This window comes from Phascolarctos cinereus, unplaced genomic scaffold, assembly GCF_003287225.1.
Source record: "Phascolarctos cinereus isolate Bilbo 61053 unplaced genomic scaffold, phaCin_HiC Scaffold_9;HRSCAF=440, whole genome shotgun sequence".
NCBI classification, from domain to species: domain Eukaryota; kingdom Metazoa; phylum Chordata; class Mammalia; order Diprotodontia; family Phascolarctidae; genus Phascolarctos; species Phascolarctos cinereus.
Window position 1 is genome coordinate 220,474,175 of NW_027556402.1, and position 25,484 is coordinate 220,499,658.

Consider the following 25,484-nt stretch of genomic DNA (forward strand, 5'->3'; position numbering starts at 1 on the left):
GAGGTGGTATCCTGTTTTGGAGCATACCAGCGTATTATGGAAACCCTGCTTTTTTGCTGTGGCAAAAGGGCTTTCTCTGGGGTTTTGGCCCCTCTCTTGCGTGGGTTAAAGCCTTGACCATAGTCCTTACCCAGCTAAGGTCTCATCTCAGGCACTCTGTGGCTCCTAATTTTAGCTCCACTCTTATCAATGAAGTCATCCTTATTTGGAGAACTTTCTTATTCTTCTTTTATTTTCCCAGCTGGCCTGCTTGCTGGGTCCTGTCCAGAACACTCTGCCTCCTCTCTACAAGCCCTCACATGAGTTCTTTCCCATGCCTGAAATACTCTCCCTCTTCACCTTCACCTCTTGGAAATATCTTTGAACCTTCTTTACATCTGATTGCAAGGGCCATGTCCGACAAACATCTTTCTTATTAACTCAGCTGTTAGTACTCATTTATTCTAAATTACTTTGTATTTCTTGTGTGTTTTGTATTCACTTATATGAACATGAGGCAGTGTGCTGTAGTTGAGAGAGAGCTGTCCACAGGATCAGGATTGCCTGGGTTCAAATCTTGCCTCTAACATGTATTTGCCATTTAATGCTGGGAAAGTTATTTACACCATCGGTGCTCCAGGTCGAGGGTGACAAACAGGTTATGCAGGTGACTGCAATATTCCTAAAACCTTGAACCTGATTAAAACATAACTGGGAAATGTTTAACCAAAAAAAAAAATAATAGACCATAGGTAATAAGTTTTCTAAGTCAATATGTGTCCTGCAGGCATCTCATGTATGACTTAGTGGCCCCTGTTCTATTCTAGTTTGACACCACTGCTCTAGACAACTTGAGAAATCCACTGGTAAAGGAGGTTCCTCACTGGGAGTATCTTACATCAATGAAATATCAGGCACAATCTCCATTTCCCATTCACGTCAGTGTTCTTACCCTCTAACAGAATATAAGCTCCTTCAGGGCACATATTGATTCCTTTTCGTCTTTCTATCTCCAGCGCAGGGCCTGGCATATAACATGAACTTAATAAATTTTTGTTGATTTGGATAAATTATTACACATAATCAGATGTAGTGGTGCTGTGATTTATATCAGTCAATTGACTATACACCGAGTGCAATCAGTACTATCAAAGCATAAAGGAAATACAATTTGCTTCTTAATGTGACTCATATATGTAATGTAATATGCTTGGATCTTTCATTAATTAGCTATGTGACCTTGGGCAAGTAATTTCCCCTCTCTAGGCCTTAATTTACTTATAAGTAAAATGAGATAGCAGCACTAGCTAATCACTAAGATCTATTCCACCTTTAACTTTCAACAGTCAGCTAACAGAGAGCAAGCACTAGAGAGCAATGTCACCAATGACACAGGAGCTTTGATGAGGAAGAATGGAACCAAGAAAAGAATGGACTATGGGCTACCTGGCCTTAGGGTAAGGGGAGTGGACCTTAATGAGGAAAAAGAGCCGGAACCTCGGACAGCTGAGGGACAGCATGTTGGCAGCACGTTGGCCACGGGCTGGTCCCTGGAAGGTATACTGCCCAAAGTGGTATACAAGAATGCCCATGATAAATTGAGTCTATGACACAATCTTGCTGAGGGGAAGGCCTAACAGATGGGGATAGTGATGACATTCAATATGTCTGTGTACCTCACTTAAACAAAGTAGGCAACATCTCCTCTCCCTATCATCTTGGCCGAGATACCATGTGGTCAAGAACCTTCACATCTATTAGGGCATATATAGTGTCTGTGTATAAAACTGCACATAGATGACAGTCCCAAGGATAAGAATGGGCAGTATCTTATGTGGTAAGGCTTAAGAGCTCCTGAAAGGACTGAAAAGAGTGAATTCACACAGAGACTAATTATTGGGAAATAGCTAAACACGCACAAATGCTAAAGAACACAGTATGAATCGAAGGCCTAAAGGTACAGATCCTTGATGTTGTTTTCACTAGCATTGTTGTATAACATTAATGTCAATTCTTTCCACCAAAGTTCTCTGGTATTATTGTTGTTGTTGCAGTCAGTGTTATATTTTTAGATGGTGCCAACTCTGGCAGGCCCTACCAAGGCTTTAAGTATGGGCCCAGTCAGTGATGACCTGGACAGCTGCTGTCCAAGGATCTCTAATTCTCCTAAGAGAGATTTCTCAGTAGGTTCCCTAAAGGGTGATGAATGTTTCAGCCACAGCATCCCTCCGGCTTTGTAGAATAAGATGAAATCAAACTGATGAAGTCACAGATCTTTGAAGTATTGCGGGATACTATCAATTCATTTTCATTTAAAAAAGAAATATCATCTTTTCATTTTAAAAAAGAAGTAACAGCTGTCAACACCATTTCCTTGATTGGGCTGGTGAGGGTGGCACATAAATACAGAATTCATCCTTAAAAATAACTGACAAAGCCCCTTGTGGTGACTTTGACATTAAGTAAATAGGAAAGTATATTTTTGTTCACTTTTTGGTTGTTGTTTTTGGTTTGGGGGGAGAGCGATTCTCCTTCAATCAGGTGAGAAGTACAAATCGAATCCTCCTTCTGACTGGGCAGGCAAAATCGAACCTCCTCTGTTCTGCCCTTTCTGGGCAGCCTAGTGGCCCCTCAGCCCAGAGTCTCACCATATTGGTGCCAGACAGTACAAATAACTTATTGGATTTGGTCTTCCTCCAGCTCAGAACTCTTGAGCTGAAATGATTCACCTGAAGCCTCTGCCTCCCCAGTGCCAGGACTTACAGGTTACCTATCACACCTGGCTATTTCAGTCTAATTGAATGAAGCCAGTCATGACTTCAATAGATTCACATGCAGCAAGCCTGCATGCCATCATCTGGCAACTGTGGCACAGGCAGGCCCCAGCCAATGCTTTTGTGGACGATGTATTCACCAACACTAGTCAGCCCAGTCCTGCCGTTAGGTTTTGTTCCGTTTTGTAACTGCACCCCACGGCTCTATTTTTATCAGAGAATTATATTTGCCACCACAGGAGAAATTAATGCACAGGAAATAATGCTTGAGTCATGAGGAAAAGGTGTCAACTGCATACTCTCTTTTTGATCGACCAGGGAAACGTTCATAAAGCATGTTATAAGAGGTTCATGTGGGTCAGAAAGTCAAAATGGATATCACATGTTTTTAACTATGTGTGGAACGTAAAATGATCCCTTTGCCACTCTGAAATGTAACTAGTGGGCTATGCCAGTGTTGGTGACAAGGTATTTTCTTCTATCTTCTCTGAATTCAAAGGTGTTGTGGGATTGTTGTGTTTTTGTTGTATTGTTTGTTCTTTGTTTTCAAAGAGGCCCAGCGACATCACAAGTGACATCACATATCTTGACTCATGAGTAAATTGGATTTAAGTGAGGAAGTTGCACAAAGTTGTCAGCCTCACTCTCTCTTCCAAAGTCAGCTCAGTCCAATAGTGAGACAAAAGTCAGGATGACTAGTGATGGCCCAGGACCTTGGCATCTTCTATGTCTGACCAAACTCTAAGCATTCCACAGCACGTGTTCAGCTGTCTTCACGGGCAATGGAACAAATCATTCTCATCTGCCCATTCATTAGATGTTGTTGTATTATTGAAAATATGAAAGGGGAATCTGCAAGATTGATGCTCCTGTAAAACAAACCAATACCAAGATGTTTCATCACTGGGCCTCTTTGAGACCATTTTGTTGATCACGGAAATGAGCCTAAAGTACTTTTAATGCTGGCATGGCTCTGGGTAATCTCTCCACTCCTGCACTCGGAAGCCTCCATGCCTTCTCATCTGGTGAAGTTTTCAGCTTGATTTTCTCATAGATCTTCCAGCACAGTTCCTCCTCTTAGGCTTCATTATGGCCTGAAGATGATCTGAACCACTGTTTGAAGCTCTGGGTGCTGCATTTTAGGACTAATGGTGAGAAGACAAGGCTCAACCAGAGGAAGGGATCTGGGGAGGCAAAGAGCTGAATGAACTGGGCATGTCTGGCCCAGAGCCTCAGTCAGTCAACAAATGCTTATTAAATAAACATCTACTGTGTCTCAGGCACCAAAGATACAAAGGCAAAAATAGCAAGAGAAAACTGAGAAGGTGTCTGTGAAACTCTTCAGACTTTCTAAGGGCTGCCACGTGCACAACAGACTTGTTCAACTTGTCCCAGAGGACAGAACCAGGAAAAGAGGCAGATTTGAGCTTGATATAAGTATGGTCTTTTTGAAATTAAAATGATCCAGTTGTGAAATGGGCTGCGCCTCAGGAGGCAAAGGCTTCTCCTTTGAATTGTAGTCTTTAAGCAATGGCTGCATGAGGACTTATTAAGGCTATGAATTAGAAGGAATTCTTCAGGAACAGTCTATTTCATATGGGGTCAGAAAAAAGTTTAAGAAGCCCTTACCTAGGCTATGTAGTCTCTGAGGTCCTTTTAGCCTATTTCCACGCCCTTGTGCTCTCCAAAGTCAGTCAAAACCCACGAGACTCAAGCTCTGGTGCCTCCTATCCTTTATTGATTTAGAGCATGGTCCAGGCATCAGCACTTGGCAGGCTCCAAAACAAAGTGTGGGGGAGAAGAGGCAGTGGGCTGCCTACCAAACTGAGGTCTACAGAGCTGTTGTGCTGAGCTTATTGTTATATGTCTGTGAAACCTGGACAGTCTACCAGCAACATGCCAGGAAATCAAACTGCTTCTATTTAAATTGTCTTGGGAAGATTCTGAAGATTACCTGGCAAGATGACGTACTGGACGCTGAGGTCCTTTCTCAAGCTGAACTGCCAAGCATTCAAACTCAACTGCAAAGAATGTAACTCTAATGGGCTGGCCACATAACCCAAATGCCAATGTACATTTACTTAAAAGACTATTTTATGGAGAACTTGCACAAGGCAAGCACTCACATGAAACTAGGAGAAAAAGCTATACAAGGACACTCTCAAGTCTCTCTAACAACTTTAGTATTAATTGTGAGACGTGGGAGATGCAGCACAGGATTTTCCAGCATGGTATACAAATGCACAAGTCTAAAGACATCTCCATCCCAAATGTTCAAACATACTATTTGTGCCTGAACTGCGATAAAGGCCTTCCAAGACTGTAGTGGACTGATCAGCCACAGTCAAATACATTGTACCTTGACCCCAACATTGTGATGTCACTGGTCCTTTTCAGGTATGAATGATGAACAACAATAGTGCTGGTATCAGATTGTGCACCTTTTGTCCAAGACCAGCCTAAGTACAGAGCATCAATTGCCAAAATGACTCTCTAGGATTATACTGGGAGAAGGAGAAAGGGAGAGGTAGAATGGGGTAAATTATCTCACATAAAACAGACAAGAAGTGGAGGATAAGTGGGAGAAGGTGAGAGGGAATGAGTGAATCTTATTCTCATCAGATTTGGCTTAAGGAGGGAATACCATTCATACTCAATTGAGTATGGAAATCTATATTACCCTACAGGAAAATAGGGGGGAAAAGAGATAAGAGAGCTATGGGGGGATGCTAGAGAGGAGAGCAGATTAGGGGAGGGGGTAACCAGAAGCAAACACTTCTGAGGAGGGACAGGGTCAAAAGAGAGAACAGAATAAATGGGGGTGGGGGGAGGGATAGAATGAAGGGAAATATAGTTAGTTTTTCCATAACATGACTACTATGGAAGTGTGTTTCATGCCTACACATGTATAACCTGTATCGAGTTGCTTGCCTTCTCAATGAGGGTGGGTGGAGAGGGAGGAAGGCAGAAAATTTGTAACCCAAAGTTTTAAAAACAAATGTTAAAAATTGTTTTCACATACAACTGGGAAATAAGATATAAGGGCAATGGGTTATAGAAATCTATCCTGCCCTATATGGAAATAGAAGGGGAAGGGGATAAGAGAGGTGGGGGGAGATAGAAGGGAGGGTAGATTAGAGGAAGGAGTATTCAGAATCCACACTGTCTTGGGGTGGGGAGAGGGGAGAGATGGGGAGAAAATGTGGAACTCAAAATCTTGTGGAAGTGAATGTTGAAAACTAAAATAAATAGATAAGAATATAGAAATCAAAATGACTTTCTACCAGGTGATGAATCAGGGAGGGGAGACTGCTGCAGTAGCTCATGAGTTAGAAAAGAATACTTGATCATTAAAATAAAACAGAGTTAAAGAAATTATTGTTACATTATAAAAGACTGCTTTGTCAGGATACTGTCCATGTCAATGCCCAAGTACAGGAAACAGAAGAGCAGGCAGAGACTTCGCAGTAACAATGCCAGATTGTCTTGTGAGTAAGTACATTGGGAAGGAATGTTCTGTTTTAATCAGTCAGCATAAATTCTCTCCTATCAGTATAGAAGTATTCAGCTCACCCATTTGTAAATACTAAGAATGTATTACATGGTTGTAAGAACTTTCTACCTGGAAACAACCAAGTTATAACATTTAAGAGTAAAGAGAGAGGAGTCAGGGCAAAGAAAGGGGATACTGGAAGGTTCTAACTACAAAGGTTTTCAACATTTTCATTTTACTGAATACCAGCCCTGGATGGACAGTACTTTGTATCACAAGTCTTTGCTTAGATACCAATGCAATCATTTACTATTTTTAAGGACACATTTTAAAAATGAAAAGATGGCCTACAACTTGTGCTATTGACAGGCTTGACTGTTGGGACCACAGACTCATTGAACTGATACTAGTTTTTAAGACAGCTGAGCTTCTTTTTTTAATTATATTTTATTTTCCCCCAGACACGTGTAAAAACAATTTGATTCATTTTTTTAAAAAAACATTTTGAGTTCCAAATTTTCTCTCTCCCTCCCTTATCTCCCTGCTCCCTGAGACAGTAAGCAATTTGATGTAGGTTATACATGTGAAATCACGCAAAGTACAAAGCATATTTCCATATTAGTCATGTTGTGAAAGAAGACACAAATCCAAAGGAAAAAAAAACACAAAGAAAGTGAAAAACAGTATGCTCTGATCTGCATTCGGACTCCATCAGTCTTTCTCTGGAGGGGGAATAGCATTTTTCATCAGGCTTTGGAACTGTCTTGGATCATTGTACAGCATGGCTGTTGCTGTGTACAATATTATCCTGCCCACTTCACTCAGCACCACTTCAGGTGAGTCTTTTGAGGTTTTTCTGAAATCCTTCTACTCATCATTTCTTATAGCAAATTAGTATTACACTACATTCATATATACCATGTGTTCAGTCATTCCTCAATCGAGGGACATCCCTTCAATTTTGAATTTATTGCTGTCACAAATAAAGCTGCTATAAGTATTTTTGTACAAATAGGTCCTTTTCCTTTTTTTATCTCTTTGGGATACTGACCTAGTAGTGCTGTTGCTGGATCAAAGGGTATGCGCAGTTTTATAGCCTTTTGGGTACAGTTCCAAATTAGAGCCAAGCTTTCTTATAGAAATTGGACGTACTATAAAAGTATCTGGCGACTAGACACTTTCAAGTTTATGAGCTATTTTCAGTCTTTGGTAAAATCTAGGAAAGGAAAAGATGGGGAGGTAAGATAGAAAGAGATGAGAACAGAGGTATGATGCATGTAACACAGGTGGTGCATGTGTTATGGGTTGGGTAAAGAACTCAGAAGAACTTCACCAAATGGAATCAAACTCTCAGGTTAAATTCCTATAGTGGTCATTCCTTCTGTCTGTTTCTGACTACCATTTGAGGTGCATGACCATTGTCATAATTACTACCCCATCACAGTCATTACCACTACCTACACCAACTCCATTACCCTCATCAACCCTCTCCTACACCATCTTCCCAAACGCATCCCTTCCTGAAATGGAGCATACCCCAAATTTGTATGTTATTACACAGAAAGAACTACAGAGATCTTTTCATTTATCTAGAAGAAGTACCTGATTTTAAAGCTGTTACAATAAAACTGGTCCCTGTAACTGATGCCCAAGAGCAAGAACTGGCTACTGAAATTTGTTTCATTATCATAGGAGTAGCCTAAACGAAGGTATGTGAGTGGGGTGGGGATGCCATGTGGCAATCACAGTGTACTTGATTTTTTGCCTCTGGCAAAGAGGGAAATAGAAGTCTTCCTAAACATTACCCCCGTTCTAGAATGGTCCAAGAAAACCTCTTCAGGTTGGCATGAGAATGAGGAACAGGGTGAACAGATGGAGATATTATGCTGAAAGTGTTGTCATATCATTCTAAACACCACTTTTCCCAGGAAGCCTATTCTGATTCAGTAAAGAAGTATTATTAAACTAATCCTCTTCCAGACTGAATCATAAATTATATGATTATAGATTTAGAACAAGAAGATAACTCATAGGTCACCTAGTCCAGCTAATTTTAGAAATGAGGAAATTGAGGCCTAGGAAGACCAAGTAACATGACCAAAAACACCCTCCATATGTTCTGAAAACGGCAACTGCACAGTTACCAGCAATCATTGTGAGCTAGATAGGTTTACAAAGGTACGCCATCAAAACATGTAGCATTTGAGTATTCTTAATTTTTAATTCCATTTTTAAGCAATTTAATACCTATCACATGCAAGGAATGATTCCATGAGCTAGGGATACAAAGACAAAATTTTTTAAAATGTTATTAGTCATAAGTAGCGCTTCCATTTCATCACAAATTATCAAAGAATTTTGTTATTCTTCCACAAAGGAATAAAGAATGTGAAATAACTTGAAACTCATTCTATCCTCCTCATTTAATGTCATATGATAGGCTCCCCACCTTTCAATAGTCTGCCTTCTTGGAGTATCAGGGAGTTTAATGACTTGCCCATCTCTGGAATTATTTATACAGAGGCTGGGTAGAGAGACAGATATAGAGGATTGAACAAGCACTTATGTGCCTGGCATTGTACTAAGCCCTAGAGGCGCTAATATAAGAAAGTATTATAGTCCCTGCTCTCAAGGAGGATGCCAACGCTAATGGAAGAAACTCATACAAGAGCGGGGCTAGAAAGCATGTGTGGGTTGGTGATGATACCCATCGGTGTGCATAAAGTACACGGTAGGAAACTGAATGGTAGCCTGGGCCCTGGCAAGATAAGGCCAAATGAGGGACAGCTAGATGGCACAGTGCATAGAGCTCTGGCCTTGGAGTCAGGAGGACCTGAGTTCAAATCTGGCCTCAGATACTTGATACTTACTAGCTATGTGACCCTGGGCAAGTCACTTAACCCCCACTGCCTCAAAAAACAGATAAGGCCAAATGCTCACCTCTCTGAGCCAGAGCAGAACAGTAGAAAGCTACGTCTGTTGTCAGGGTGGAGGTGGTCAGAGAATAAAGCCATGGCGAAAAGAGAGTGGGAAGTTGCACTCGTATAAAATTCTTTGGAGGGGATTTATGCTTCAGTTCAATGTTGGACCAGATGCCAAAGAATTCCCATTTAGGTCTAAGATTTTCTAGTTATTCTTCATTTCTGAGGGCAGTTGAACATCCGGTTGAACTACTATCTGTGGAATCAGAGGACTTGGGTTCATCTGTAAAATGCAGAAGTTGGATCCTTTTGGCTCTAGATATGTGATCTCTGATCCAGAGTCTATGTAGGAATTCACTGACGGAGGTTAGCACTCTGTCTCTTTGCTTCTATGCATTCATCGGTCTTGGCTTGGAAACTTTGTAGTGGCAGTCCACTCTAATACTGACTCATTCATTGACCTCTTCTGCCTGCTATAGAGATCATTTCGGAGAAGCATCATCCTTATCTAGCGATTTACAAAACAGACCCAGGCCAGATCTCTGGCTCCATCCAGGCACACCAAACAAATGCTCGTCTGGCAGCTTGAGATCAACTAGATTCTATCTCTTTTTAGATTGTTTTTGGCTTGTTTCTTCCTACTTGCCAAAAAGCAGAAGGCAATCACTTTTCTGGTTCTTTTTAAAAGGTGAACTGCAATACTCTGAATTTGATGAACAAGAGCTTTTGTCTCTAGAAAGTTTTCTGTCTCATTAAGACCCTGGATCGCCTGCTATTACCCAACATCAAAGAAAGTTTTCTCTGGGTGTTATCTCACAGTGACAGAAATATGGGGAAGCATTTTAAAGGACTGACACACTTAAATTCTCTATTTTTCACTGGGGTATGAAATCTCTCTTTTATCTGGAAGCAAACTATCCTTTTTTCATGTCTTCACAAACACCTCCTTGATGAATAATGTGGCATAAGGGGTGCTTCAAGGAAAAAAAAAATTGGGACCTGTCCACAAAGGACAGGATCAGTATTCTTCAAGATCTAATTCAAAACCAGCCTGTATCTATTCCCTTTACAAAGGGGCCACAGTGTGTGTGTGTGTGTGTGTGTGTGTGTGTGTAAATCTGCTTCAAAACTGACATGATAGGGGCTTCTTAAGCTCATGGACAACTCTAGGCCAATTAAAATTAAGTAGTGGAATAAGGTGAAAGCAAGGCTATTGCCTACCCCTCAGTTACTCTGGAAATGGCATTACACAGAGCTTTTGTTTTGGATGAGATGATACTTTCCTCAAGGCCAGCAGAGTAAAGATTATGATGTCTGGTTATTACCGTATGTAATAAAACTCATTGTTTAACAAATGCACCAGAACTTATGTGGCCAAACCTGAGAAAGAGAGCCACTGAAATTAACTAGGCACCATAGAACTGTTCATGGATTCTGGTACATTTTTAAAAGGAGTTTCCTATAATGACACCTCAAGCAATAAATAAGAAAAAAAAAACTTTTCTCTACAAAAAACCTGATCATTGCTTTTGGATATTTCATGCTGAGGGATGACCATGTTACTCATTTCTCAATGCTCAAAAAATTTCAATGGCTCCCAACTGCCCATACTATAAAAAACAAAAGCCTTGGCTTGGCATTTACAAGTCTTTTAGAGTTGGGTTCCAGCTATCTTCCCAGGATCACTGAACATTTCATCCCCCTTCAGAGAGAATACTGCTCTACAGTCAAACTGACCTACTGCTTATTCTGTAAAGTCAGCATTCCATGTCTTTGTCTTTGGCACAGACTATTCTCTGTGCCAAGAATTCTCTGCCCCTTCATTTCTGTATACTGAGCTTCCTTTAAAACTAAGCTCATGTGTCATCTTCTAGAGGAGGCCTTTCCTGATCTACCTGTCACTTTGCTTTCAAATTCATTCTCTCTGTCTCTGTCTCTCTCTCATATTACAAAATAAATATTCAAAACATATACCAGAGACAAAATGTCTCAGAGGAAAGATGTTAAGTGACTTACTGGAATCACGTCTGATATTGTCAGGTGGCTGATTAGAAGATAGCTTTGTAGGACTAAGTCCTGACCAGGACATAGCCCTGTCTTTTTCCTCAGTGTCAGCAGGATTCCAGGGCCCTCATTACCCTTTTCAACATGCCTGGCTTTTTTCCCATTTTGTGCATTCTTGGCATTAAACAAATATTAAGTGATGGAGAAAGGCCTTCCTTATTTTTGTGCATACAACTTTGTCTCTTGCTAATCTGACTTCCTGGAATGAATGTGATGGCATTTGTGTGAAGAACCCAAAATGTCTCTCAGAGAATTTATAACAGATTCAAAATATGACAGTGCTGATACTATTACAATGGGGATTGTTTCAAAACTCTTAAAGATCTTTGTTGAGTTTTCACCAGTTTACAAAATCATTACTGTGTTCACACAACTGCAGGTGGAATCTATTTATATTGTACTATACCTGCCAACAATGATGTATCTAAACCTTAGTTTGTAAAAATAGAGAAAAAATAATCAGATCTGCTCAAATGTCTTATAATTGTCTAAATTATCATCTTCCTCCTCCTCTTCCACAGAGGCTAGCTCTCTGCCCTACATCTAGAAACTAAATTAGCCACCCTTTTGTCTTCAGAGTGAAACATTTTTTTTTTCTGACATGGTATGATTTTACCTAGAGACAGATCCACTAAAATGTAACCAAATGCAATCTTTAATGCCATTGTGATTCAATTCATTTTTTTAAATTCTCTTAAGTTGCAAATGAATGCAAAGCAGTGTGCTAGAGTGGGCATAAGGCTGAACCTGGAGTCAGATTGATACGGGTTCAAATCTCGCCTCTGACACGTATTAGCTGTGTGACTTTGAACATGTCCCTTAACCTCTCTGAACCTCAAGTGATTCTAAGATTCTAAATTATAGCAAGTTATAATCTGTGTATGCAAAGGCCCCTCTGATCACACATCCTTGACGTGTTGATGTGATTGAAGTACTTTCACTGAAAACTATAATGTAGGAGATGGAACACACTAGTTTAAGAGTGAAGAGAAATGAGTTCTGGTTATGACTGTCTCTTCTCTAGTCTTCAGGGATTTTTTCTCAGTTAAATAAGGAGTTTGAAATAGAAGGTCATTAATTTCCCTTCCAATTCTCATTTTCTTTGAAAGAGTTGATTGTATAATTTCCCCTTTTTTCCTCCTACAAGTATAGCCTCCTCTTGACCTCTTTTAAAAAAATCTTTGAATGAAAGCTTGGTCACTACCAAATACTAATAGCTATTTGAAAATAAGCATGTCAGCTGGTTATGATTCTTCTCCATGGGTTTCTCTAAAAAGGATTCTGCTTGAAGAATACTTTGGAAAGCCTATTGATTTTTGTAAAGTTAAAAGCCAGGTAAAATTCAATGTGGACAGAGATCAGGTGAAAGAAGTAAATTTTTAGATCTAATTCAATTTGACATTGAATTGGCCATTGCAACAATCTTCGGTATTGAACATCTACTGTGTTCAAGGCAGTAGGGGGAAAGGGAAGTATTGTGTCATACAAAAAAGAAAAGGTCCATGCCATTAAGAAGGATATAGTCTCAGGGAATTATCCAACTGCAGACACACTAGAGGGTACAGTATCCAAGATGGCTTCTGAGCTCGGTGAAGCTGTTTATTTTACACTCCTCCGCACCAATTTAAAAGCAGGCTAAAAGACAACTGACAGTATAATACCAAGGTGGATGACAAGTGAAGATACAGAAAAGAGTTAGTTGGAACATTTAGGAGAAAAGTAACATGAACAGGATTTGATCACAAGAATTTGAATTCATGTTGTCCAATGTTCTGTATAGAGATAACAAAATTTCCCAAAGGAAAGACAATTTCCCAAAGACCTTCAGTGTAGCAAAAGCACTTTATCGTAGTATCTAGCTGTAGAAATATAACAGTCAAGTCTAGGATGCTGTTTCCATAATGATTTCACTGAAAAAAAAAAGTAGTATGGGATCTGGATAAAGGGAGAGTATGATTTTGACATGCAAAAATTGTGGGAAAGGAGCATTCCAGGAGGAAGTGAAGCATGAGCCAAGGCAGAGTGATAGAAAAATAGATAGAATGAGTAACCTGAGTTAGCTGGAGAATAGGTTGCAAGAAGGGTAGCAGAGCAAGAAAAGACAGCACTACAGAATGTAAAGAGGCCAAGAAACAGGCCCTCTTACCAATGTGAATGCTGAGTTTAGGAGTCTGGATTTTATGGTATAGACACTGAGGAACCATGCATGCCAAGGTTTCCAACAAACAAAAAGAAGGTATAAGATCATTTCCCCCTCCCTCACCTCCCCCCAAAACTGGCTTATAGTAGCAAACTCACATACTTTCAAAGGCAGATTAAGTTTGTTCCATCAGACAAGACATGTGAAAAAAAATCAGTTACAAATTCCATTTGCTTTAATGAATGGCAGAGCATGAGTAGCAGGTTGAAGTGGCCTTGTGAAGGCAGCTACAATTAGTATGTCATTTTGATGTGGAAATTGACTTCTTTAAAAACTCTAAGGAAAAGAAGGCATGATGGGGAAAGCAATGTTTAAAGCAATAATCATTGAGTGTGCTTTGGGAGGCAAATAATAATAAATAAAGACTGAAAGAAACCCTGATGTTATCTATCCTCTGATGCTAATTGTTCAACTTAAGCAGAGTGTAAACTTGGGTTTCTGTTTCCAGGTTTGGGGTTGTTTCACTCCTTTATTTAAAGTGAAGTTTAAATGGCAATGCAAAGGATATAACAGAAGAGGGAAAAAAGACAACTTTTTTCTGAAGGGAAACTTTGGGATATGTTTCCAGGAGGAGTGACCGGTAGTGGAATAAGCACTGAGGGGAGGATGAGGAGACTGAGTTTTCAGTCCTAGTTTGGCAACAAACTGGGGGAAGTTGGACAATTTACTTCCTTTCTGGGCCATAGCTTAGATTAGAACTCTAACCTTACTTCTAGGTCTAATGTTCTTTGGTCTGTACGTCAAATAGTCTATGTTTTTAAGGTCCTTACCAGCTTACATTCAGTGTTCTAACTTTCCGTATTCTAAGGTCCCTTTTCTAACTCTAACGTTAGAGAAATTAATGTAATCTAGGGTAGAGTCTTTGTTTTAAGAAGCCCAAATTTATGGCATCTGTAAGCAGAGGCAGCTAGTACAGCCAGTCATGGGATGTGAAGCTAGAGGGTTGGAAGGCCATTATAGGCCATTTAGGGCAACCCCCTCGTTTTAAAGATGAGGAAACTGAGGCCTAGAGAGGGTGACTTGTCCAGGATCATGCAGGTCGCTGGCATCAGATACTGGATTTGAACAAGGTCCTCTTGCTCCAATCATTGCTCTTTCTACTGTTCCTCCTTGCCTTTCCTGTAAAACTGCTGATGGCTTGAGATGAATCCCAGAGGACAAAAGCAACCCATCCTGGCTGAGGAAAAGGTACTTGGTTATGATTCTGAAGTGATCCTAGAGTGCTGCTGTAAACTGCAGGCATTTCCTTTGTTTTGATGTTGCCTGTTGTTTTCTCAGGTCCATAGGGCCAACAGAAGTAGCAATCATTTTTTTAAATTAATATCATGAAAAATATAGCACCTTCTTAATCACAACAACATTACCCATAAAATTAATTTGCCAACTTTTAATTATTGTCCTCACAAATAAAGCATGAGCCTAAGGAGCCAAACAAGAGCCAGGTGCCAAGGAGGAATCAGCCAAGGTCGTTCTAGATGCTGAGTGGGATGTTCAAGGAGTTTAAAAGCTCCTATTCAAAATGCCAAATATAGAGAGTGTACCTATAAGGCTAAACTGCTTTTCTCATGCATACAGTGGCAAACATGTTCCTCTTTTGCCCCTCTGCTTTTCTCAGCGAACATATTGATGTGGAAAATTTTAAATCTGCTTGTGTCTTCTTTTTTGTCACAATGGACTCAACTCTATTGCTGCCTTATGTCACACAAGCACTTAATCATCTCTTCTGTTGTCCAGCACATTTAAGAATAAAAATAGAGGGAATGAAGATTGTGTTGGGGCAAGGTACCCATTGCTGCTCCCCAGCTCCCAGCCAATCTCTACGGAGCATTTCTTACCTTCCAAACCACAGACTGTCAAAGCCTGAAGGGATCTTAGAACAAGACATGCTACAACAGAGCGCACTGAATGTTGGAGCCTGAAGGGTTCTTAGACCATATGTTGTTAGATCAGAGTATAGAGTCTCAGAGCTAGAAGGAACCTTAACAAGAATTTAGCACAACTCAACTATTTAGGAATAAGAAGATAAGGGAATTATTAAGATAAGGAAAAAGCCATGTAAAGAAGTGAAATGATATGCCCCAAAAGACACGGTTAGTGACGGAAGTCGATTAAGGGACACAAGTCTCTTGACAATTTTTGTCAAGGCTTGCCACTTGTGCCTTCCAGTTGTCTTTGTTTAGATTGTTAGCTCTGGTTTGCAAAGGAATAATGGGTTCTTAGCATTGTTTTACTACACGAAGATCTGAGAGTTTCTTCTTTAGAGATTTTTTTTTCCAGCCAAAGACAAGGTTTATTAGAACATCCGTCATATTAGGCAGACTCTTAAGGAGTCTGAACATTAGTAAGCTGTTGGCTAGATTATAAGAATCTAAGCCATGGCTAGATTATAAGAATCCCAGCAGTGGCTAAAATTTAAGAATCTAAGCCTTCTGTAGAGATTTTGAAGGATATCTTATTATCTTAGGAGAGAATGAGAACATAGTTCTATTCAGAGGCAGGTGAATGACCATTCTGTGCTGTCTATACCTCTGATTTTGCATATATAAATACATATACACATATGTATAAAATTAAATATTACATATAAATAAAATTGTATTTCTATATGAACATGTATATATAGCTATTACATATGTATATAGATAGTCACAGAACTACTTCTGATAATAAAATGGAAATTCCTGGATTGAAACTCATGTATGTTATATGCTCACTCTTATAGAATGTCTAAGGAATAAAATTTTCTATATTCAACTCTTTGGATTAATCCATTCATGGATTATTAATATTAATGAATCAGACTACATTTTAGCATAGATATGGACAGAGTGCTAGATTTGGGGTCAGGAAGACCTTTGTTCAAATCCAGTCTTAGACACTCATTAGCTATATAATCTTGTCTACCTCAGTTTGCTTATCTGTAAAACGAGGTTAATAACAGCACCCACATCATAGGGTTGTTATTAGGATCAGATGAGATAACATATATAAAGTTCTTGGCAAATCTTAAAGTGCTTTATGAATGTTGGCTATTATTAGAGGCTACATGATACAGCTTAGAGAGGGCTAACCTTGGAGTCAAGAAGACCTAAGTTCAAATCCCATCTGGACACAAATTAACTGAATGATTTTATATGTGATAACTTAAATTCTGAGGGCCAGAGGAGCTCTCTACAACTTGAAGTTATCTATGAGTTGCTGATTATATTGGTAAAGGTGGCCTTCTATGCCAATGAAATCCCATATATATTCTAAAAGTGCCTCTAATATAAGTCATTTTTTTTTATGATTCATGAATCACTTAAGGGTCTTATATCTATTATTATTGTCATTAACTCATTCATTTCCTGTATGCCAATTATATACAGAACACTCAGAGACACAAGATGAAAAATACACGATCTCTATGCATCAGTGTAGTTAAGATCCAGTGGGGGAAATAAAACACATATACATTTTTTCAAAAAGCGTAATGGCTATATCTGTGAAATCATTCATGTATGGGATATGAGGAAACTCTCCTGAGGCAACCAATACACACCAAAAGCTTCTCTATGTCCTGCAGTCTTAACCTTCCTGGTCCTCAATATCCCCAATCATAAAATGAAAGGAATGAACTAGAGGACCTCTGGATGTCCCTGGAACAAGAGGGTTAAGTATTTTGTCCAGGGCCATTGAACAAATATATGTCAAGAAGCAGGGAATGAACCCAGACATTCCTGACTTCCAGACCAGCTCCTATATACTTTTAATTACTAACTCTGAGAAAAAATAAACCAAATCGAACTAAAAACAAACCTAAAAAAAAAACCCTCCCCAATTAGATTATAAGGCAATGGAGTACAAAGTACAATTAAATCAGGAGGGAGGAAACATTTCTGGGAGGTATGGGAGCAGCAGGTCTCCAAAAAAGGCTTTGGGGAGGCAAAAACAAAAAAAAACAAAAAACCTTTTTAACTAGGCTACAAGAACATTAATTATCTTTGTACAGAAATATGAAGATTTTTCTGCCATTTATTTGGAATCTATGTAAGTGGGAATCTACAGTACCTACATCTTTCACCTTGGGCATTTTAATTGATAATTAAATGTGAGAATTTTTTTTTTAAGCATAAATGTTAGTGTCAAAGGAAATTAATTCCCTGTCTGGCTTGTTTTTTTCTCTGAGGCAGATATTGATGAATGTACAGAGGGAATCATTGAGTGCCACAACCATTCCCGCTGTGTTAACCTGCCAGGGTGGTACCACTGTGAGTGCAGAAGCGGTTTCCATGACAATGGAACCTATTCACTCTCCGGAGAATCCTGTATTGGTAAGCACCTTTCCTCCAAGGATTTTTCTTTTTACCCTAATCATGTCAGACTAGGTGGCCTGTTTTGCTACCATACTTAATGAAAAAAGTTACAGCATAACCAACTATGAGAGAGTGAAGGGCAGTACTGTGGAAAAAGCACTGGCCTGAGCCAGAGGGTATAAGTTCAAATCCCATCTCTGAAGCTTCCTACCTATGCAAACTTGGGCAAGTCACTTAACTTTCCTGAACTTCGGTTTCCTCAAATGTAAAAGGAGGGGGTTGAATTAGATGACCTCTAACATCCCTTTTGGTTCTAAATCTATAAGCCTGTGATTTATTAAATTCATTTTCTCATATAATAGGCAGCATGCTACTACAGATGGATAGCTCACTGGCCATCTTTCCTCAGACTCTTATTAGCTACGTGTAAGTGGGTAAATTACTTCACATTTTAGAGCTTCAGATGAAACATGGGTAATGATATTGGCACAATATGTCAATCAGAGTTAGCCATGGTAGACTGGAAAGAACGCTTGATCTGGGGCAGGTCAGAAGAACTGTATGTGAATACAAATGCAAATGACTACTTGTGGGGCTCTGGGCAACTCACTGAATCTCTTGGAAGCTTAGTCTTTTCCTCTGTAAGATGAAGCAGTTGGAGTAGGGGACCTCTAGATTCTCCTTCAGTTCTTAATCTCTGAACCGGAAGTCCTAAAGAGTTGTCTAACAATGTAACACCAACCTTAAATGACTTGTCCAGGTTCACCTGGCTATTGTTAAGAGCTAAGAATTTAAACCTAGGTTTTTCCATACTCCATGTCCTGAACTCTCAGTACTACATCATGCTGTTTTATCTATAGTATGAGAATAATACTAGTATGACTTAGATAATAGGGCTGTGCAAAGAAAGGTTTTTTTACAAATTTAAGAAACTATGGATGTGAGCTGTTATTACAATTGTCATAAAATTTAGGGATGTGGAATATTCTACTTTAGAATGAATATAAGGTTGTCTCACCCTCTGGCATTTGTCTTAGACAACCAGGAAAGAACACTTTCTCACTTGGAGATTTACAGGTAGATGTGATACAGTATCATTACTACTGTCATCTTTTCTCTGCACTGACCGTGCAACCCAAGTCATACTTTACATGGACTCAAACTGCTTTTAAAAAGTTAGTTCAATGAAGAACATGGCTGTGTAATCAGGCAATGACATAGATGAATATCAAGGAGTTTGAGATAACCAAACCAGCATTAATAACGTTAACAGCATCCTTTAATCCTTGGAGAGGAAAACGCGATGGATGGATGAATCAGCATTTAACAGAAAGGGGCTAAAGGCTGCTCCTTCCAGTTATACACCATGCTGCCCCTCATAGTTGTATAAAAATCAGAGGGTTCTTAATTATTATTTGATTCATTTGTTGTATGTGATAAGCATTTCTTAAATTCATGGAATGCTTGGGGGGGCAGAGGAAGAAGGATCTAGTTAAGGCAGTACTCAAAGGAGCAGGCATTTTGTCTGTATGGGAAGCTATTCTTATGGCAAATTCTATCACTGAGATGGATCATAATCCATATGTAATTTAGGGGACAGATCCTAGGGAACTGCTTAAAGCAAATGGAGATTTGATTTTGTCAAGGGTCACAAAGGTAGCTACTATCAGAATGACACACTGAGCCCAAGTATTCCTGTGTCTAAATCCAACAAGCCACACAATGTAACATATCGAATCTGAATTAGTATGGAGAGCCCTGTCACTGTGGGCAGGTTAATGGAACATTCAGATTAATCAAGGGCTAATTCAAAAACATTGTAGTATCAGGTCTAACTGTGTTATTTCACCCTTCTGCCTCAGTATATGATACTGAACATAAGTATTTTTTTGATTACTGATAATCTCTAAATTTTTAGCTGTATGTAAGGTGATGTGGGAAGGACTAGAGCTGCTAGGTGGCTCAGTGCCTAAAGTCAAGAAGACTCATCTTCCTGAATTCAAATGTGGCTTCAGATACTTACTAGCTGTATCATCCTGTAAGCAAGTCACTTAACCCTGGTTGCCTCAGTTTCCTCATTTGTAAAATGAGCTGGAGAAGGAAATGGCAAACCATTTCAGTATATTTTTCAAGAAAACCCCAAATGGTGTCACAAAGAGTCAGATATGACTGAACAACAGGGAAGGTCTAAGACTTTGGGAGGGAGCCCAACACAAACCTTGCAATGTATTTATTTTTACTAAATTTGTACTATAAGACAGAGTAAGAGGTGGCTTTCCAGACACTGGTATCAATTTTCTGTTTGACTTTACCTAAGTCAATTTATTTTCCTTCATTGTGTCTACTTCTCCATTACTAAGAAGGAGACATTTCTCTACTTCCTTCTCAGAGTTATGGCGAAAATAAAATGTTTATACTATCAGTAAAAGCCCTTTTGTAAAGCATAAAACTCTCTAACAACACTACATATTTTCTATGAGATTACATTTTTGAATGAAAGATTCTTTTTTTATTTTAAAAAGAAATACAGCAATGTAATTGGGAGAAACACAGTGGACAAAAGAAGCACAATTGAATTAGATTATGGCTTTAGTCAACAGTATTCTGGTTAATTAAGGAGTAAACTTTGAAGAAATTAAAGAGAAAAATCCAATCCCTTTCTTCCTTGAGAACAAAATTTATAGGTTTTTCCCTTTGTCACTGAAATCAGACTGATGATATGTCCCTACCAGGGAGAGAAGTACAAAGCTGTCAATTAAAATGAGTATCTGATACTAACAGATGATGATAACCATGATCTGTCTTCATTTTGTCTCTTGATGGGGGTTTGAAATGCCAAAACTCTGTTGAACTTGAAAATTGTGTCACGGTACCAAAAGTTGATTTATCTGTGTCTTGGAATCTGTGCTAAAAATAGTGATAAAAAGGAAATATTTAATAGTGAGATTTATGCACTCGTGTATTCCTGTGACAGTGGCGGGTAGATGTCCTATGTGACTTTCTAACCCAACTCCTTCATTTTCTAGATGAAGAAATTTTAGCATAGGTAGATTAAGTTGCCTGAAGTCATGCAGGTAGTAAACATCATAGACAAGATTAGAACTCAGGTGCTTTGACTCCAGAAACACTGCTTTTCCCATTGTATCATAATGATATGTTTTGCTTGACTCTCTACCTATTTGTTAAAATGGAGGGTTTCTATCTGGAGCAGGAGGTGTGTGAATGGGTGATGACGGATCATTTGGTCCCAAATGATGCTACCCTCAAGCCACCAGCCGAACTGCTTCAAAAAAGTATGTTCTGTGCACATGTGATAATTTGCTCAAGAGGAGTAGTATTCGCCCAGCTCACAAAAGGGCACTCAGCCTAAATGCTCTTAGACTATTCTCTTTCCCAATACTAAAAGCTTACAGAACTCACAGAATGGTGCTACTGGTCCTCAATTCATAAATTACCTAGGAATATGAAAAAGAATATGGAATATTACTCTGAAATATTAACATTCTAGAAATCATAATTTGTTTTTCATCCCTCACTCTATGTCCAGTTGGCCAATCTCATTCATAAGACTCAGAAAGACTTTTCAGTGACCGCATGATTTATTAAAAACACACAGCAAAGTGAATAGCTCTAAAGAAGGTGTCGTACAGCAAACCAAAAAGAGAGTATTTTGCCTTCTCATCTCCTCTCATTTTCCTGCCACTTTCCCCAGGTGGTAAAATGATTAGGTGAAAGAGTTCGGCATTTGGAACCCTCTGTGACTTATTATGCAATTAATGCCTTCTCTCTGATGATTATTTCGAATTTATTTTGTATATTATTGGTTGCAAGTTGCCTCCCCCATTAAATTGAGAGCAGGGTCTGTCTTTTAGATTTCTTTGTGTTTGCAGTGCCTGGCATACAGTAAGTGCTTAATAAACAATAAGCTGGCTGATTTAAAGAAAGGGATCATTCCAATTACTTCATACTCCAATACTTCACACTCTCTGCTGGTCCTATACTGTTCCCTTGTAATCCCAGCTCTTTAGGATCTGTCCTCACTTGTCCTTCAATGAATTCAACCCTGAGTATAGTCAGAGCAGCAGCCACATACAACAAGCAGCATGAAAACGATGTAATGGAAGTGTCTGTAAGAGTAATGAAAGAAGAAATGCAAAGCTGTCACCAAATGTACACCTGCATACATTTCCCAACGTCTGCTAAGGTGTCCCCTGCACTTGTCTTTTTGAGTTGCCATATTTTCCAGGAACACTGGACCCAGAGCATGAAGAAGGCCCTGAACGTGTCAAAGATGACCCCCACCCCCACCCCAGCTAAAATAATTTGCTGTTTGCATCCAGTACTGGACTGTGTGTCCTTGGGAGTCAAGACAGGTGCCAGACAGTCTGCACTAGGCTTGTGCAGCTGGGCAAGGGTCCAGTAGTTCCCAGGGGAAAAGAATGTGGCTTTTGCAGTAGCTTTACTCCTTCCCTTTCAGTAGGGTTTTGTCCTTTTCCTAGCTTTACTGAACCTTTCTCCTCCCATGCCACGCCCCATTTGGTAGAGATTCTGGTAAATCCTCCTTCCTTTGTCGTGCTGTCATAAATATGCAGACTTCTGTATGGATGGTCAACTCTTTGCTCTGTCTTTGGGTTCCACGTGCATGTCCATTTCTCTCGTAGTAAACCTAGATTTTCATATAAGTTTAATTAAATTGCGATTGTCTGTCGACACTTCTCACTGATATATTTCCTCCAGTCACTTTCTGGGAAAAATTAGGAACACCTGTTAAGATCACAGGTGTGTAAGTCAGTCAATTAACATTTATTGAAATAAAGAGGTTTAGAGGTGGATTAAGGTAAGGAAAAACTGAGTTTTATTCTGACTCTCCTCACTAACTCCCTATGTGGCGTCTTAACTTTAACTTAATCATCTGACTTAAACTCAACCTCTTCATTGTAAAGCTGGAAAGTGTGGCCCAAGGATGTTAACTGATATGTCCAATGTCACACGGGGATTTCTTTAGCTAGACAGAGAGGAATGAAACCTGGGTCCCTGAACAGTATTCTTTCCACTAGAGCATAGTCCATGTTTCCTCATTTAGAAACCTAAGTAATAATAGCAACCTGCCTATCACATTGGACTACTGTGGTGATCAGAAGATATAATAGGTTAGAAAACTCTGAAAAGCCTCATACAGATATACAATTTTGCTATTTGAAAAAAGTGGAAAAACCTTGTCTGCTCAGAATTCTGCAGCACTGTGGGGGTTACAGAACTATCAGTTATAGTCACCACTGCTGAGAAGCCTGTAGCCTAGTAGGGGACATAATGATTTACACACACAAAGCAACAGCAAACAGTGAGGGACAGAATATAACTAAGTGCTTAATTATGTGAGACAGACTAAATATTTTAGATCAGAGGAGAGAAATCAGTGAGGACAAGAGTAGTAAGGAGGATTTCATGAATGAGGAATAATTTGGGCTAGACCTTGAAGAACTGTCAATATTTAGGATATCATAAGCAGGGTATAGTAGATGATAAAGTCAAGCTATATGGTGTATATGATTACAAGATCACATAGCAAGTTAGGAGGCTCAGAATAAAACTCAGTTGTCCTGAACCTTACTTCACCTTTAAACCTCTTTATTCCAAGCTGGCTTTGGAATCAGGAAGGACCTGCCTTTATTACTTAGTAACTGTGATTTTATTTAAGTCAGTTCATCTCTTTTTGCCCCAGGCAACGAAGACTATAAATTTCAAATGAATCTGCATGGGTGGAGGGAGTTTCCACAGTGGAAGGTAACTTAACTGATTAAATCACAGCTTCCTTCCAAAATCACCTCTCCTTCCCCTCCTTATCTACCTCAACTTCCTCCTCTCATATTTGTCATTTCTCACCGTGCTCCACTCCCTCCTTTTTGCATTTGTGGTGAAGTAAATAGAGTGATGGGCCTGGAATCAGGAAGATCGAAGTTTAAATCCAGCCTCAGACAATTACTAGCTGTGTGACTCTCAGCAAGTCATTTACCTTAATGTAGACACCCAAGGCAGTATCTGTTTGGGGATCCTCAGGGACGAGTGGTCAGCTCCATATGACATCAGGATTATCCAATATCTTACTGAGCTGTTGGGAAAACCCAACACTTGACACCCACTGAACACACATGCTGCTGAGCTTGGGACACACTCCACAGCTTTGAAAAGTATCTACTGGAAATCCGCACGAAGCAAGTGACTAGCCACGAGTCCGGATCCTGGCTGCCCGGTCTCCCTTCCCTCCATCACCTAGCTTTTTCTCTTCCTCATGACCTGTCTTCTTCCTCTTCTCTCTTCTGTACAGGATTCTGTATCATAGACTGTTTTCCTTTCCTTCTGGTTTTTTTTTTCTGTTACATTAAGTCTCTAATCCAGCCCTCAACATTTTTTTTGTTTTATTTTAAAGCAAAAAACAACAAAATCAACCTCTATTTGCCTCAGTTTCCTTAACTGTAAAACGGGAATATAATGGCACGTACATCACAGGACTGTTGTGAGCATCAAATGAGATATTTGTGAAGAATCTAATCCAGTGCTTAGTACGTAGTAGGTACTAGCATAAATGTTGAATCCCTTTCCCTTCACTATTCATATTCTACTTTCCCTCCTCAACTTATTTTCCTTCCTCACCTTCTTTTTTCTACTTCCTACTCCCTCTTCCTTTTGTTTACTTTACTTTCATCTTCCTTCTCTCTTTCTCATTCCTTTTCTACCCCCTCCTCATTTTTCTTCCTCCACATGAAATATTCTTTTCATTTTAGTGAACTTAGCCATCATCACAAAACAAGCATTTCAAAATACACAAGAGGATAAGAAGGAGAACTGTATAAGAAACTATGATATCTTAAAATTTCAGTTTTGAATAAACATACATATGCATGTATGTCTGTTTATAATATATAATTTTTAAGACTAACAAAATTACTCTATTTGTGTCTTCTTTTGAATGTCTATCAGCACTAACTTCTTCAATTCCTCAAAACAGAAACCTCCTTTGTAACAAATACGTATATTCAAATCAAACAAGTCAAAGTATTCCAGTGGAAAGTGCCTGGCTTTGGAGTCTAAGTGCCAACGTTCTAATCTTGGCTGTGATGCTGACTACCTGTGTGACCCTGGGCCATTCACTCAGCCTCCTGGAGCCTGAGTTTTTTCATCTATAAAGTGAAAAACTGTAATACATCCAAGATTTCTTCCAACTCTAGATGTATGATCATTGAATGCATTAACATGTCTGAAAACATATTTTTGTTGTTCCGTAGTTTCAGTCACGTCCAACTGTTCATGACCCTACTTGGGTTTTTCTTGGCAAAGGTACTAGAGTGGTTTACCGTTTCCTTCTCCAACTCATATTACAGATGAGGAAACTGGGGCAAACGGGGTTAAGTGACTTGTCCCAGGTCACACAATTAGTAAGTATCTGACGCCAAATTTGAACTCAGCGATCTGAATCTTCCTGTCTCTAGGCCTGGCATTCTATCCACTGAGCCACCTAACTAACCCTGAAATTACATACTACATTCTATGTTTTCAGTCTGTTGCCTCCTTGCTAAAATGTGGACATCATCATTCTTTCAAAGTTTTGACTGATCTCCTACTCTGACTGGGATTTTGGAGTTTTTCAAGGTTATTTTCCTTCACATTTTAATTGTGAATGTCAATATGAATGTTCTCTTGGTTCTGTTCATTTCACTGTGCATCTATTCACAAAAATTACCATATTTCTCTGAATTCACT

General features: G+C 39.3%; 1 protein-coding gene across 2 annotated transcripts in view; it reads left to right on the plus strand.

Moving 5' to 3' along the window:
• The window catches only part of NELL1 (neural EGFL like 1), an 876,262-nt gene that overhangs the window by 803,684 nt on the left and 47,094 nt on the right, over positions 1–25,484 (plus strand). For both annotated transcript variants that reach the window (XM_021002019.1, XM_021002018.2), the window contains exon 16: positions 17,604–17,744. In XM_021002019.1, the coding sequence (XP_020857678.1) occupies positions 17,604–17,744 (141 nt within the window). The remainder of the gene's footprint in view (positions 1–17,603; positions 17,745–25,484) is intronic.